The sequence below is a fragment of the Macaca nemestrina genome, chromosome 4 (genome assembly GCF_043159975.1).
Source record: "Macaca nemestrina isolate mMacNem1 chromosome 4, mMacNem.hap1, whole genome shotgun sequence".
NCBI classification, from domain to species: Eukaryota; Metazoa; Chordata; class Mammalia; order Primates; family Cercopithecidae; genus Macaca; species Macaca nemestrina.
Window position 1 is genome coordinate 155,575,509 of NC_092128.1, and position 13,341 is coordinate 155,588,849.

At 50.6% G+C, this 13,341-nt stretch overlaps 1 protein-coding gene across 31 annotated transcripts in view; it reads right to left on the reverse strand.

Annotated features, from left to right (window-relative positions):
* The window catches only part of LOC105483427 (Sad1 and UNC84 domain containing 1), a 57,359-nt gene that overhangs the window by 2,929 nt on the left and 41,089 nt on the right, over positions 1 to 13,341 (reverse strand). For all 31 annotated transcript variants that reach the window (XM_071095464.1, XM_071095466.1, XM_071095460.1 and 28 more), the window contains 4 exons: positions 11,519 to 11,773; positions 9,887 to 9,971; positions 5,069 to 5,184; positions 2,413 to 2,580 (listed from right to left, as the gene is read on the reverse strand). In XM_071095464.1, coding sequence (XP_070951565.1) covers positions 2,413 to 2,580; positions 5,069 to 5,184; positions 9,887 to 9,971; positions 11,519 to 11,773 — 624 coding nt within the window. The remainder of the gene's footprint in view (positions 1 to 2,412; positions 2,581 to 5,068; positions 5,185 to 9,886; positions 9,972 to 11,518; positions 11,774 to 13,341) is intronic.

The following is a 13,341-nucleotide window of genomic DNA, read 5'->3' on the forward strand; positions in this document are numbered from 1 at the left end:
AGCAGCTCTGGAGATGATAGTGGTGATGGCAGCACGACAGTGTGACTGGACTTAATGTCACTGGACTGTGCACTTATTAAAATGGTAAGCTTTGGCCGGGCACGGTGGCTCAAGCCTGTAATCCCAGCACTTTGGGAGGCCGAGACGGGCGGATCACGAGGTCGGGAGATCGAGACCATCCTGGCTAACATGGTGAAACCCCGTCTCTACTAAAAAATACAAAAAACTAGCCGGGCGATGTGGCGGGCGCCTGTAGTCCCAGCTACTCGGGAGGCTGAGGCAGGAGAATGGCGTAAACCCGGGAGGCGGAGCTTGCAGTGAGCTGAGATCCGGCCACTGCACTCCAGCCTGGGCGGCAGAGCGAGACTCCGTCTCAAAAAAAAAAAAATAAATAAATAAAAAATAAAATAAAATAAAATAAAATGGTAAGCTTTATGTTGTATTTTACCAGAGTCAGAAAACTAGCAGAAGATACAGGGGACTATTTGCATATCTGTTTTGAAATGGGAAAGGACTTTCTAGGGAGTTCCAGCTCCCTAGATCTAAAGAAATTCCAGCGAGTGAGTAATTACTGCCTCTGATAATCACCAGTGAAATAAAAATACAGGGCTGGGTGCGGTGGCTCACGCCTGTAATCCCAGCACTTTGAGAGGCTGAGACGAGCGGATCATGAGGTCAGGAGATCGAGACCGTCCTGGCTAACACGGTGAAACCCCGTCTCTACTAAAAATACAAAAAAATTAGCCAGGCAAGGTGGTGGGCACCTGTAGTCCCAGCTACTCGGGAGGCTGAGGCAGGAGAATGGCGTGAACCTGGGAGGCGGAGCTTGCAGTGAGCTGAGATTGCGCCACTGCACTCCAGCCTGGGCAACAGAGTGAGACTCTGTCTCAAAAAAAAAAAAAAAAAAAAAATAGCCAGGCGTGGTGGCGTGGCCTGTAGTCCCAGCTACTCGGGAGGCTGAGGCAGGAGAATCGCTTGAACCCAGGAGGCAGAGGTTGTGGTGAGTTATCACGCCACTGCATTTCAGCCTGGGCAACAAGACGAAAGTCCATCTCAAAAAAAAGAAAAAGAAAAAGAAAACGCTAGTAACACAGTGCACTGACTTGGCCGTAAAACATGCTGCTGGCCTCTGAAACCGTGACGCCACTTGTGAGTGTCTTGTCCATGGGGATTATGAAGGTGTAAAGGAGCGGCAGTTACACAGGGAAGCAGAAAAGGGAAAGAAATACTCAGCGAGAGGAGAACCGGCCAGATAAACACGGAGGATTGACGCTACTTGAGGATGGCCATAAAGTCTAACTGCCCCGGAAAAACGCTCGTAATACAATTTCCTTTTTTTTTTTTTTCCTTTTGCGACACAGTCTCGCTCTGTTGCCCAGACTGGAGTGTAGTGGCTCAATCTTGGCTCACTGCAGCCTCTGCCTCCCAAGTTCAAGTGACTTTCATGCCTCGGACTCCTGAGTAGCTGGGATGACAGGCACGCACCATGCCCGGCTAATTTTTGTATTTTTAATAGAGATGGGTTTCACCATGATGACCAAGGTGGTCTCAAACTCCCAACTTTAGGTGATCCACCTGCCTCGGCCTCTCAAAGTGCTGGGATTACAGGCGTGAGCCACCACGCCTGGCCAATTTTTTTTAAGGGCAGTAATACTTTTATGAAATGTTTTATGAAAATTTTAAAGGTTCATAAACACTACTGTCTGAACTGTAATTTTTTTTTTTTAAGACAGGGTCTCACTCTGTTGCCCAGGCTGGAGTGCAGTGGTACGATCTCAGCTCAAAGCAACCTCCGCCTCCTAGATCAAGTGATTCTTCTGCCTCAGCCTCCCAAGTATCTGGGATTACAGGCGTGCACCACCATGCCTGGCTTTTTTTTTTTTTTTTTTTTGGTATATTTTAGTAGAGACCAGGTTTTACCATGTTGGCTAGACTGGTCTCGAACTCCTGACTTCAGGTGATCTGCCTATCTTGGCCTCCCAAAGTGCTGGGATTACAGACTCAACTGTATTCTTTAAAAGGCATGGGGAAGAAACCAGAAAGTATCACAGTATTAATGGTGGGTTTTTCTGGGGCTGGGATCATGGCAGTCCTCTTGTCAGTTAGCTGCTCCCATGTCACCCAGTTGCCCGAACACCTGTCACAGGCAACCTGGCAAAGGCAGCGAAGAGCAAAATCCTTAGGTGTGTCTGCCTTGGTCAGTGTAGTACTGCACGTAAAGTGGACATCAGGTAATATGCCATTTCTAAGTTACCCTCCCTGGAAAAACACTAGAATGTTCCCCTCAACACTGAATCTGCTGAGAGAGGGCGGCCGGAGGCAGCCGTCCCCAGTGGGCTCACGTCACTTGCTTTCATCTGTGGGAACTCCCAGGAAGGTGTGGGAGGAGGAGAGGCAGCCACGTGCACTCACATAGACGGCGAAGTCCTTGGGGGCGCTGCTGATGTTGCCTGTTGGCGACAGCGTCTTAGGAATGTGCTCCAGAGTGAAGGCGGCTGGGTGGATCATCATGGAGAGCCTCACCACCAGGTACCCCTGGGAGCCTTTAAATGCCCAGCAGTTACCGGGGTAAATGTCAGGCTGAGGAAAGGAAAAACATGAGGACTCGGAGTGTGAGCATGCTCTTACCCACTTAGAAGCAGTAAGAGGAAAGGCTGATTATACTGAGCTAAAAATAATTTTTACATGGTAGAAACTGCCATGAGCAAAATCCGAAGATAAGCTGGGAAAAACATTTGTAATTCACTCCTCAAAGGGCCATTATCTCCAGCCTGTATGTTGTATAAAAGTTAAAATGACCAGAACCTTAAAGAAAAATGGGTCAGACATACAACATACTTCAAAGAAAAGGTGAACGTCAGTGGTCCTCGGTCGTGGGAAGATGCCCTCCACCCTGCACAGCAAGAAGGGACAACATCACAGGGAACCACCACTGCCCCCTATCCGACCAACATCAAATCAAGGGTCTAACAGAGTCTGCCGCTGACGCCCTGGGGAGATGCACATTCTCACCGCCGGCCACGGTGCGGCGTGCAGCCCCAGAAGCGCAGCTTGGCGAGGTCAGCCCACTGTGCACACATCTGCCTCTGGCCTGCAGTCGCACCTCCACCTCCAGGTGCAGGGACAGAACTGCAGGATGCAGATGCGACCGAGAGCACGCCTCACAGCGCGACGTCCCCAGGCACACACAGGGACTGGCTGAGAAGCTGCAGATGCTGTGTCCAGGCAGTCATGCTGCTGTGTGCAATGGAGGAGGCCGCCATGCAGGCAGCCTGCCTTCGGTGTGTGAGAATGACACACACGTTAGTTCATGTTTAGACGAGACGGTGAACAATGGGCACGTACCCGCCGGCTTCTCCTCTATGCCAGCTGTGCATTTACTGCCCCTCAGCCCCCAAGCCACCCTTCTGCTGCGCTGTGAAGATGGAGCTGAGCCTTGAACTGCTCTCCCTTTGCCAGCGCAGAGCCTAGCCCTTGCCAGCTCAGGGTGCTGGAGGGACACTGAGGTTCCCTGGTTCCCCTCTTGGGAGTGCTGCAGCCAAACGCCTGGTGAGTCACCCTGCTGTGCACAGGCTTTCCCAGCATGCTGGCACATTCCTCGGTGTGGCACCACAGCAACTTCCCCGACGTGCAGTGAGCTGGGCCACGCCCTCGCCCAAAGGTCTGGAGAGACCCTCTGGCGAGGCTCCACTGTGGTCCCTTCCATCTGCTGTCCCTACGTTCTGTAAACGTTCTCTTTACTTCCCAGGAGCCGACAGCTTCGCGGTCCAGTCCCATCACAGTGACGGCAGTTTATATGAAGTCTGCCCCTCCAGGGACGTGCAGTTCCTGCCGAGAGAGAACTGTGCCAGGGAGGGCTGAGCTCCACCCTCTCCCTCAGTCTCTGAGACACTGAAGCCACGCTGCACTCTCACCCCCAGATCCCCACCAGCATCACGCTGACGACGCTGCGGGCCAGTGAGCTCCTCTGGAAGGGTCAGGATCACCAAGCCCGCTGAGGAGGAGGTTACGGCCAGAAGCAGGAGAACCGCCATGCAGGAACACCGTGGCAACCCCATGCAGGAAACCTGTCGGCCCTGCCGGGTGACACAGACTGTGCCGGTGGCGCTCGCGAGCTGGCACGGAAAAACCAGCTGCATGCCAAGCGCAGGGCTGTGTGGCTTCACGGCAGCAGAGGCTGCATCTGCCTGCAGTGAGGAGGGCTCCCGGCTGCGCCCTCGGGAGCAAAGTGCTGGTGAGTCTGTGTGCTGCTGATGGCCACAGAAAGCCAAACAGTCCCGCCAACCTGACACTTCCACCGGGGTGGCCTGGGGACGAGATCATGACGACGACAGTCCCGCAGGACCTTCAACTTCAGGTCACGGGCATGTCATGAATTCTTTCAGGCTGGACTTGTGTTTTCCAAGTGAAAGCTGTCTTGGCGTTGTTCCACATACAAGGAATTACTGGACTTTTCTTCAAAACATGTCATGAATATTAGGCAGGATTTGAGTACTGAGGCAAAATAGATCTATCTGTTTAAATTCTCCATCCTTTAGTGCTTTAAACTTGTACAGTCAATAGTATAAAGTATTAAACGAAGCCACAGAAAAGCAGTACACAATAAGGACGACAGCAGAACGTCCAGGAGACGGGGGGTGAAGGCCTGGGAGACGGGGGGTAAAGGCCTACACCGAGGCCAGACAGCAAGGGCCTCCCCACCTATTCTCTCTCAACACCCGAGAAAGCACAGCTGACACTCTCGTGACGGAAGACCCACAGCCCTGAGCAGGAACAGTTGCCACTCACACCACCATGGCTGGACCACCCAAAAGAGGGAGGGAGGAAGGCCGACGGGACCAGCATGTGCCACACGGTCCCATCTTTGCGACGCTAAACCCAAGCCAACAGACGTGTAGCGTGGAGGCTACACGGGGACTCCTCGGTGTGGGAACACTGCTGCTGCTTGCGGTACCAGTTCCACAGACATGTTCATCTCACGAAGTTCTGCCAGGCTGGGGACGTACGACCTGTGAACACTAACAGAGCCCATGCTGAAGAGCAGCTCCGGCCACCGGCGGCCACTCACCTGGATGACCACGCGTGGGGACTGCGAGAAGTACCACAGCGGGATCCCAAACAGACTCATCAGGGCCGTTTTGGTTTCGTACGTTTCAGAACAGCGAGTACTCAGGATGCTGCCACCTTAAAGCAAAGTTCAGATCAGTCTCAGGGCCCAGTTCCACTATTTTGGAAGCAATAGTATTGCACCTCTTAAGGATTTACTCAGAATGTTTTCAAGAAAAGTGCTCAACGTCACTGATAGAGAAATGCAAGTAAAAGCTGCAATGAGATTTCCTCTCCCCGCCGTTAAAATGGCTTCTATCCTAGAGACAGGCAGTAACAAATGCTGGTGAGGACACGGAGAAAGGAATCCTCACGCACTGTTGCTGGGAATGGAGACTAGTACAACCACCATGGAGAGCGGTTCGGAGGTCCCTCAGAAAACCCACAACAGAGCTACCATATGACCCAGCAATGCCACTCCGAGGTACATACCCAACAGAAAGGAGGGCCGTCTATCGTAGGGAGATCCACACTTCTATCTTTGGTGCAGCACTACTTGTTTACCATGACTAACATCTGGAAGCAACCTAAATGTCCACTAACAGATGAATGGGTTGCATAAACACAATGGAGTACTACTCAGCCATAAAAATCAATGAGAGCAGGCCAGGCGCAGTGGCTCACACCTGTAATCCCAGCACTTAGGGAGGATGAGGCAGATGGATCACTTGAGGTCAGGAGTTCCAGACCAGCCTGGCCAACATGGCGAAACCCCATCTCTACTAAAAATACACAAATTAGCCAGGCATGGTGACGGGCGCCTGTAATCCCAGTTACTTGGGAGGCTGAGGCAGGAGAATTGCTTGAACTGGGAATGAGCCAAGATCACGTCACTGACTCCAGCCTGGGTGACAGAGCAAGACTACACCTCAAAAAAAAAAAAAAAAAAAAAAGGCTTGTCATTTGCAACATGGATGGATACCAGAGGTCTTTATGTTAAGTGAAATAAGCCAGGCATAGAAAGACAAACATCCCATGTTCTTACTTATTTGTGGGATCTAAAAACCAAAACCGTTGAACTCATGGACAGAGACAGTAGAAGGGTGGTACCAGGGACTGGGAAGGGGAGTTGGGGCTTGGGGAAAGTGGGAATGGTTAATGGGTCAAAAAAAAAAAAAGAAAGAAAGAGAATGAGGCAGAGTGCAGTGGCTCATGCCTGTAATCCCAGCACTTTGGGAGGCCAAGGCGGGCAGATCACCTGAGGTCAGGAGTTCCAGACCAGCCTGACCAACAGGGACAAACCCCATCTCTACTAAAAATACAAAAATTAGCCAGACGTGGTGCTGTGCCCCTGTAGTCCCAGCTACTCAGGAGGCCGAGGCAGGAGAATCGCTTGAAATTGGGAGGCAGAGGTTGTGGTGAGCCGAGACTGCACCACTGCACTCCAGCCTGGGCAACAGAGACTCTTTGTCTCTAAGAAAAATGAATGCATAAGACCTACTGTATGATAGCAGAACAGGGTGACTACAGTGAATAACTTAATTGTGCTTTTTTTTTTTTTGAGATGAAGTTTCACTTGTTGTCCAGGCTAGAGTGCAATGGTACGATCTTGGCTCACTGCAACCTCTGCCTCCTGGGTTCAAGCGATTCTCCTGCCTCAGCCTCCCGAGTAGCTGGGATTACAGGCGCCCACCACACCCGGATAATTTTTTTGTATCTTTTTGGTAGAGACGGGGTTTCTCCATGTTGGTCAGGGTGGTCTCAAACTCCCGACCTCAGGTGATCCGCCTGCCTCGGCCTCCCGAAGTGCAGTGAGCCCCTGCACCGGCCTAACTGTGCATTTTTAAATAACTTAGAGTATAACTGAATTGTTTGTAACTCAAAGGATAAATGCTGGAGGGGATGGGTACCCCGTTTTCCATGATGTGCTTACTTCACATTGCAGGCCTGTATCAGAACATCTTACACACCCCATAAATATATGCACCTATGTATCCACAAAAACTAAAAAATAGGTAATTAGTTAAGAACCCATTAAAATACATAAGTTTGAAAATGACAAAGAATGTTATCTAATACCAGCTAATAAATATTTTAGGGTTAAAAAAAGTGTTTTTAAACTTCTCAAGTTTTTACATATAGAAAGAACCTCCTACTTTTAGACCAGTCCTTTTCTTAATTGTCCTTTCTCAAATTGAGTGTTAAGAGTTTACAAGTGCTTTAGGATACAGAATTTTTACTTACTGAAATTGGGAAATTCTTACAATACTGGCCTTCCCCCACTACTGCTAGAGAGATAGCTACTCTGAATGAACTTTCCTTGGTTTTTCTCAATGAAGAATAAAGCACACAACTGAGCCTGGTGTCACCTGGCAGGTGAGCTTTCAGGCCCTGAAGAGCAGACCTTCCGTCACAGTAATTACCAATCACAGTGAAAAGGCTGGGGCCGTGAGGATGACTGCTGGCAGGTACAGGGTTTCCTAGCGGGGGTCAGAAAGATTTTGGGGTGAGGCAGTGGTGATGGCTGCACTGTGAATACGCTAATAACCACAGAGCTGTACATTTTAAAATGGTGAATTTTTGTGTGAATTACATCTCAATAATAAGAGGAAGCATAAAAAACAAGTCCAGCTTGGCCCTCAATAGGAAATAGGGCAGGCAGAATGTTGTTGTCATAGCAGGACAAAAAACCCCCAAGAAACAAAAACCAAGCTGGCCCTGAAGGCAGCACGCAACACCAGGCAGCAAGGGCAAGCTCAGAAGGGCGGCACTCCAGGGGCCCTGGCGCTGGTGAACCACGGGCCGGAGAGGCAGAAACTGATGGTTTTTGTTTTTTTCTCACTCTGTCCCCAGGCTGGAGTGCAGTGACATGATCTCGGCTCACTGCAAGCTCCGCCTCCCAGGTTCATGCCATTCTCCTGCCTCAGCCTCCCGAGTAGCTAGGACTACAGGCGCCGCCACCTCGCCCGGCTAGTTTTTTTTTATTTTTAGTAGAGATGGGGTTTCACCGTGTTGGCCAGGATGGTCTCGATCTCCTGATCTCGTGATCCGCGCCCGCCTTGGCCTCCCAAAGTGCTGGGATTCCAGGTGTGAGCCACCGTGCCCGGCCAGAAACTGATGCTTTAACCAGGAAAACCAGGGGATTTTAATGTAGCTGCTTGAGACCCGAATTTCCAAACCACTGAATTATCTTTTTAAAAATCCTGTTCTCCGTCTAACTCACAAAGTGCCAATCAATGTTTTCTTCAGTATCAGAACCTTCAGTGCAGCCTTCTCAGGATTACCAATGTTCTGAGGTACACAGAAACCTGTTAGGATTAACTAGAGTTTTAAGAATAAATGACATCTCGGCTCAAACTGTATGGTTCATGTCAATTGATGCCTCTTAATGGAAAATAATTTCTTCCTAAATCACTGAATTTCAAAATATATAACTAAAAGCACTTAATGTTCTAAAAAGGTCACTTTAAACACACACACACACTGATCAAGCCAGTAGCCTTGTTGACATCTACCATTTGGAAGAATCTGGCCATTGTTACTATGACTTCAGTCTGCAGCCACCACAGGAAGAACCCACGGGGTGGCAAATGACTGAACTCAAACCCAGCTGCTCCCGTACTAATGGGATCAGGTTCCTGCACAACCACGCGGCAGAGTCCCTACCCAGCCCTACACCATCGTGGGTTTTAGAAATCCCTCCTGCTCTGCAGACTCTCCAGTCCCTCCACGCACTAACGTGTACTGAACTCAGCATATTCTGAGTGATAATGTGAGTCTCCCAGCCCACATTTGCAAATCCTACATTTAAAAACTTCAGAAAGGCTGGGCGTGGTGGCTCATGCCTGTAATCCCAGCACTTTGGGAGGCTGAGGCGTGCAGATCACAAGCTCAGGAGATTGAGACCATCCTGGCTAACATGGTGAAACCCCGTCTCTACTAAAAATACAAAAAAATAGCAGGGCGTGGTGGCGGGCGCCTGTAGTCCCAGCTACTCGGGAGGCTGAGGCAGGAGAATGGTGTGAACCCGGGAGGCAGAGCTTGGGAGTGAGCCAAGATCGCGCCACTGCACTCCAGCCTGGGCAACAGAGCAAGACTCTGTCTCAAAAAAAAAAAAAAAACCACAAACCTTCAGAAAACCAAGATTTCGATTTCCATAACACGTGTGGTGCAAACCTTCCCTGAGCAGACGTGAAGCAGGTCTAGCTCTCCTCTCATGGTTCTTTCGGAAATGCTCGTGTCTGATCCAGGTGTGCTGCCCCACTCCCCATGGAGGGGCTGTGTGGACCCCAAGACTTTCCTCAGCTGCGATTCTGATTTTCAAATGCATCTGCCCCAAGAGGTCTGGCCTAGGCTTGTGCCCCTGCAGGGTTTCCCAGACCCTGACCACAGCGGCCTTTGTATTTCTCTGAGGTCCTGAAACACTGCCCCCATCATTCCATTTGCTTAGCCTGCTCCTGCTCCCAGTCTGTCTTGCTGCTGAATGGACACCCTCGGGGAGAGCTGTGTGGTCACTGCTGAGTCTCTCCTGAAGGCACTGAACAATCCCCGATCACAGCACAGGAGAGAGTGAAGTCGACCAAACTTTCTGTGCTGTGAACCTTGACTTAGCCACAAGCATGCACCCCCAGCCCTTCCAGGGGAGAACCTGTGCCCCCCAAACACAACTGGCCAGCAAGAAAGAACACCAGGGACATGCCCAGAATCACATGCCTTTTCTCAGATGTGTAAACGTTAGGAGTCTTTACTGCTGGACGTGGGGCAGCAACAGCCTCTCCAGTGCACACCCCTGCTAACAGGTGACCATCTCACTTAGTAATCTGAACGTCTATTTACTCACCACCAGATTCCAGAGCAAAGTCCACCATCCCAGTCTTATCTTGGGAATACAGCTTCAAGGCGTTGTTCACGATGGCACGTGCTTGCTGGACAGACACGAGGACAGACCACCAAACACCAGAACAGGAGAGGAGAGACTTGGGTTTTAGTGCCATAGATGAGGACCAGACACTTACATTAGAGCATTTTCTCAATGGAACCTATGTAGGGGATCCTCGGCATGAGAGAAGTAACTCCACACTCCAGTCCTGTACCTAACTGCCAAGGCCATAGGATGGAGATGGGACGGCACGAGGTCTCTTCCCCCAGGGCTCAGTCATGGCCGCCATCAATCTTTGAACCAGAAAAATCCCCCAGACGCCATAAAACATGAATAAAGGAAAGATGAGACTTCAAGCCTGGAACACAGGAAATTCTGGGAATTTAGGTATTACTGAGTGACATGGTTTGGCTGTGTCCCTGACCAAGTCTCACCTTGAATTGCAGCTCCCCTAATTGCCATGCTGTGGTGGGGACTGGGTGGGAGGAACCGAGTCATGGCCTTGAATTGCAGCTCCCATAATTCCCACATTGTGGTGGGGACTAGATGGGGGAACCGAGTCATGGCCTTGAATTGCAGCTCCCGTAATTCCCACGCTGTGGTAGGGACTGGGTGGGAGGAACCGAGTCATGGCCTTGAATTGCAGCTCCCCTAATTCCCATGCTGTGGTGGGGACTGGGTAGGGGGAACCAAGTCACGGCCTTGAATTGCAGCTCCCCTAATTCCCACGCTGTGGTAGGGAATGGGTGGGAGGAACCAAGTCATGGCCTTGAATTGCAGCTCCCATAATTCCCACATTGTGGTGGGGACTAGATGGGGGAACCAAGTCATGGCCTTGAATTGCAGCTCCCGTAATTCCCACGCTGTGGTAGGGACTGGGTGGGGGGAACCGAGTCATGGCCTTGAATTGCAGCTCCCCTAATTCCCACGCTGTGGTGGGGACTGGGTGGGGGGAACCGAGTCATGGCCTTGAATTGCAGCTCCCCTAATTCCCACACTGTGGTGGAGACTAGGTGGGGAAACTGAGTCCTGGGGGTGGGGTTTCTCCCATGCTGTTCTCCTGATAGTGTCTCATGAGATCTGATGGTTTTATAAAGGGAGTTCCCTTGCACATGCTCTCTTGCCTGCCGCCATGTAAGACATGACTTTGCTCCTTGTTCACCTTCCCCCATGATTGTGAGGCTTTCCCAGCCATGTGGAACTGTCAATCATCCTTTCTAAATTGTCCAGTCCTGGGTATGTCTTTATTAGCAGCATGAGAACAGACTAATACACGGAAACATTTTCATGGAACTTCAGAAGGTGTGGCCACCACACAGGCAGATGGGCTCTTTCGGACAAAAAGATTCACAAAGTATAAAGAACTCCCAAGAGGCAGCTCAGTAATGACATCGATAGCAAGAGCTGAAGCTCACCGCACAGGTGCCCCTCCATACACGGCACACTGCCCAGGCACATCCCATCTCACTTATGTCAGCTAAGCATACCCCAGCCAGACCACTCTTAAAACAACACATCAACATCCACGCCTCACAGCGAGGTCTTCAGTCTCAGCAGAGAATGGACTGTAAGCATTTCTTGCCGCCAACTCACCGCCTCTGTTATTCCAGACGCCCCCGCCTCGCTCACAGCAGACACCACGACTTCCGAGGCTGGGAGCCGCTTGGTCACGGAAATGTGGTGGGTGACGTTCCTCAGGATCTGCAGCTCCAGGTCTCGCAGCATCGTGTGCAAGTCGCCTCTGCTCACACACTGCGACGAGAACCTCTGTAGCAGCTGTTCCAGAGAGCCGCCTTGCTGATCTTCGGAAAACAGGAGTTTCACCGTTTCTCTGACTTGCACATCCACCTAGTAAAACAGTAGAGAGACACAAATTTACTATTTTAACTAAATCATTTCCATTCTTTGAGTCCATTATCTTAGATATCTCAGAAGTATTATATATCCTCTCGAAATCTAGAATGTCATTGTGACAGTGTTTTCCTTCGTATTAAATTTAAGAACCTCTCCAATAATGCAGGAACACGTTAAAAAGAACAGAAATAGGCGAGCTCGTGGGATGAGGACGACCTGCATCTTAGGAGCTGCAAGATGCGATGGGGCATGTCCACACCATCCGGAGGTGCATGTCCATCCAGCAAGCACCCGCCGGGCACCCTGCAGCTAGGCACACAGGTGCACTGGAGAGGCCCTGCCATCAACAAACTTGGTCTGGTAAGAAAACAGTCATATAAACGAACCTAAATTATAGCTTCATGTATGCTAAATACGCCCCGTGTTATTTCTACGCACACAAACACATATGTAAATACCTTTTTCTTCTTGCTTTGTAACAATAGACCGTGAAGGAAATGGCAAAGCCTATGTATGGCACAGCCGTTCATCACAGCCACCCTCCCACGCTCCACGTGTGGACACACCTTTCTCTAGCCCACACCCGCTAACAGTGGCACGTGGCTGCTTTCTACCCTCACTTCTCCCCACACTAACTTCGCAGCGCTAACCCTCCTGCCTGTGTGGCCTCTGTACTGGTGCCTTTATTTCTGTAGGATGACTCCCAAGGGCATGGTTGTGCGTTTCAAAGAGTGCAGGTATTTGTCACTGGTGAATATCCTAAGATTTTCCCCCCGAGGCCGTGGTTGGTGACAGTCCTCCTGGCCAGGGGAAAGCCCGCTGCCTTGGCCAGTGCTGACAGCAGCCGGCGTCCTCGTGGGCCTGTAGACTACAGATGAGAGCCTGCTGTAGTCTGCAAGTCCCATCAGCAGGACTCAGCTCCCTGATGGCACATTGGCTTTTTCTTTTTTTTTTGAGACAGAGTCTCACTCTCTCCCAGGCTGGAGTGCAATGGCGTGATCTCGGCTCACTGCAACCTCCGCCTCCCAGGTTCAAGCGATTCTCCTGCCTCGGCCTCCCGAGTAGCTGGGATTACAGACCCACGCCACCACACCCAGCTAATTTTGTATTTTTAGTAGAGGGTTTCACCAAGTTGGCCAGGCTGGTCTCGAACTCCTGACCTCAGGTGATCCGCCCGCCTAAGCCTCCCAGAGTGCTGGAATTACAGGTGTGAGCCACCGCGCCCAGCCTATCGCACGCTTTCTCTGTCGCCACTGCTTCTCTTCCTACCAATTCTAGGGGCTCTCTGCCCATCAGAGATAATTTTACCACACATATTGCAAATACCTTTACCAATCTACTGTCTGACTTTGACGACTTTTGCCAAATGATTGTGTTTTCATTCTTAAGCAGCTCTAAATGTCTAGATTTTCTCCTCTGCCTAAGGATGATGGACTTGAAGCAATGTCTATGATATGTTTTAACATGAAACAGAGCAAGCAGCAGGTTCAAGGTGGGTCTATTTAATGAAAGGTACACAGCAACAACCCAGCCACAAGTCAGCGCTGGCCCTGGGCTGCACG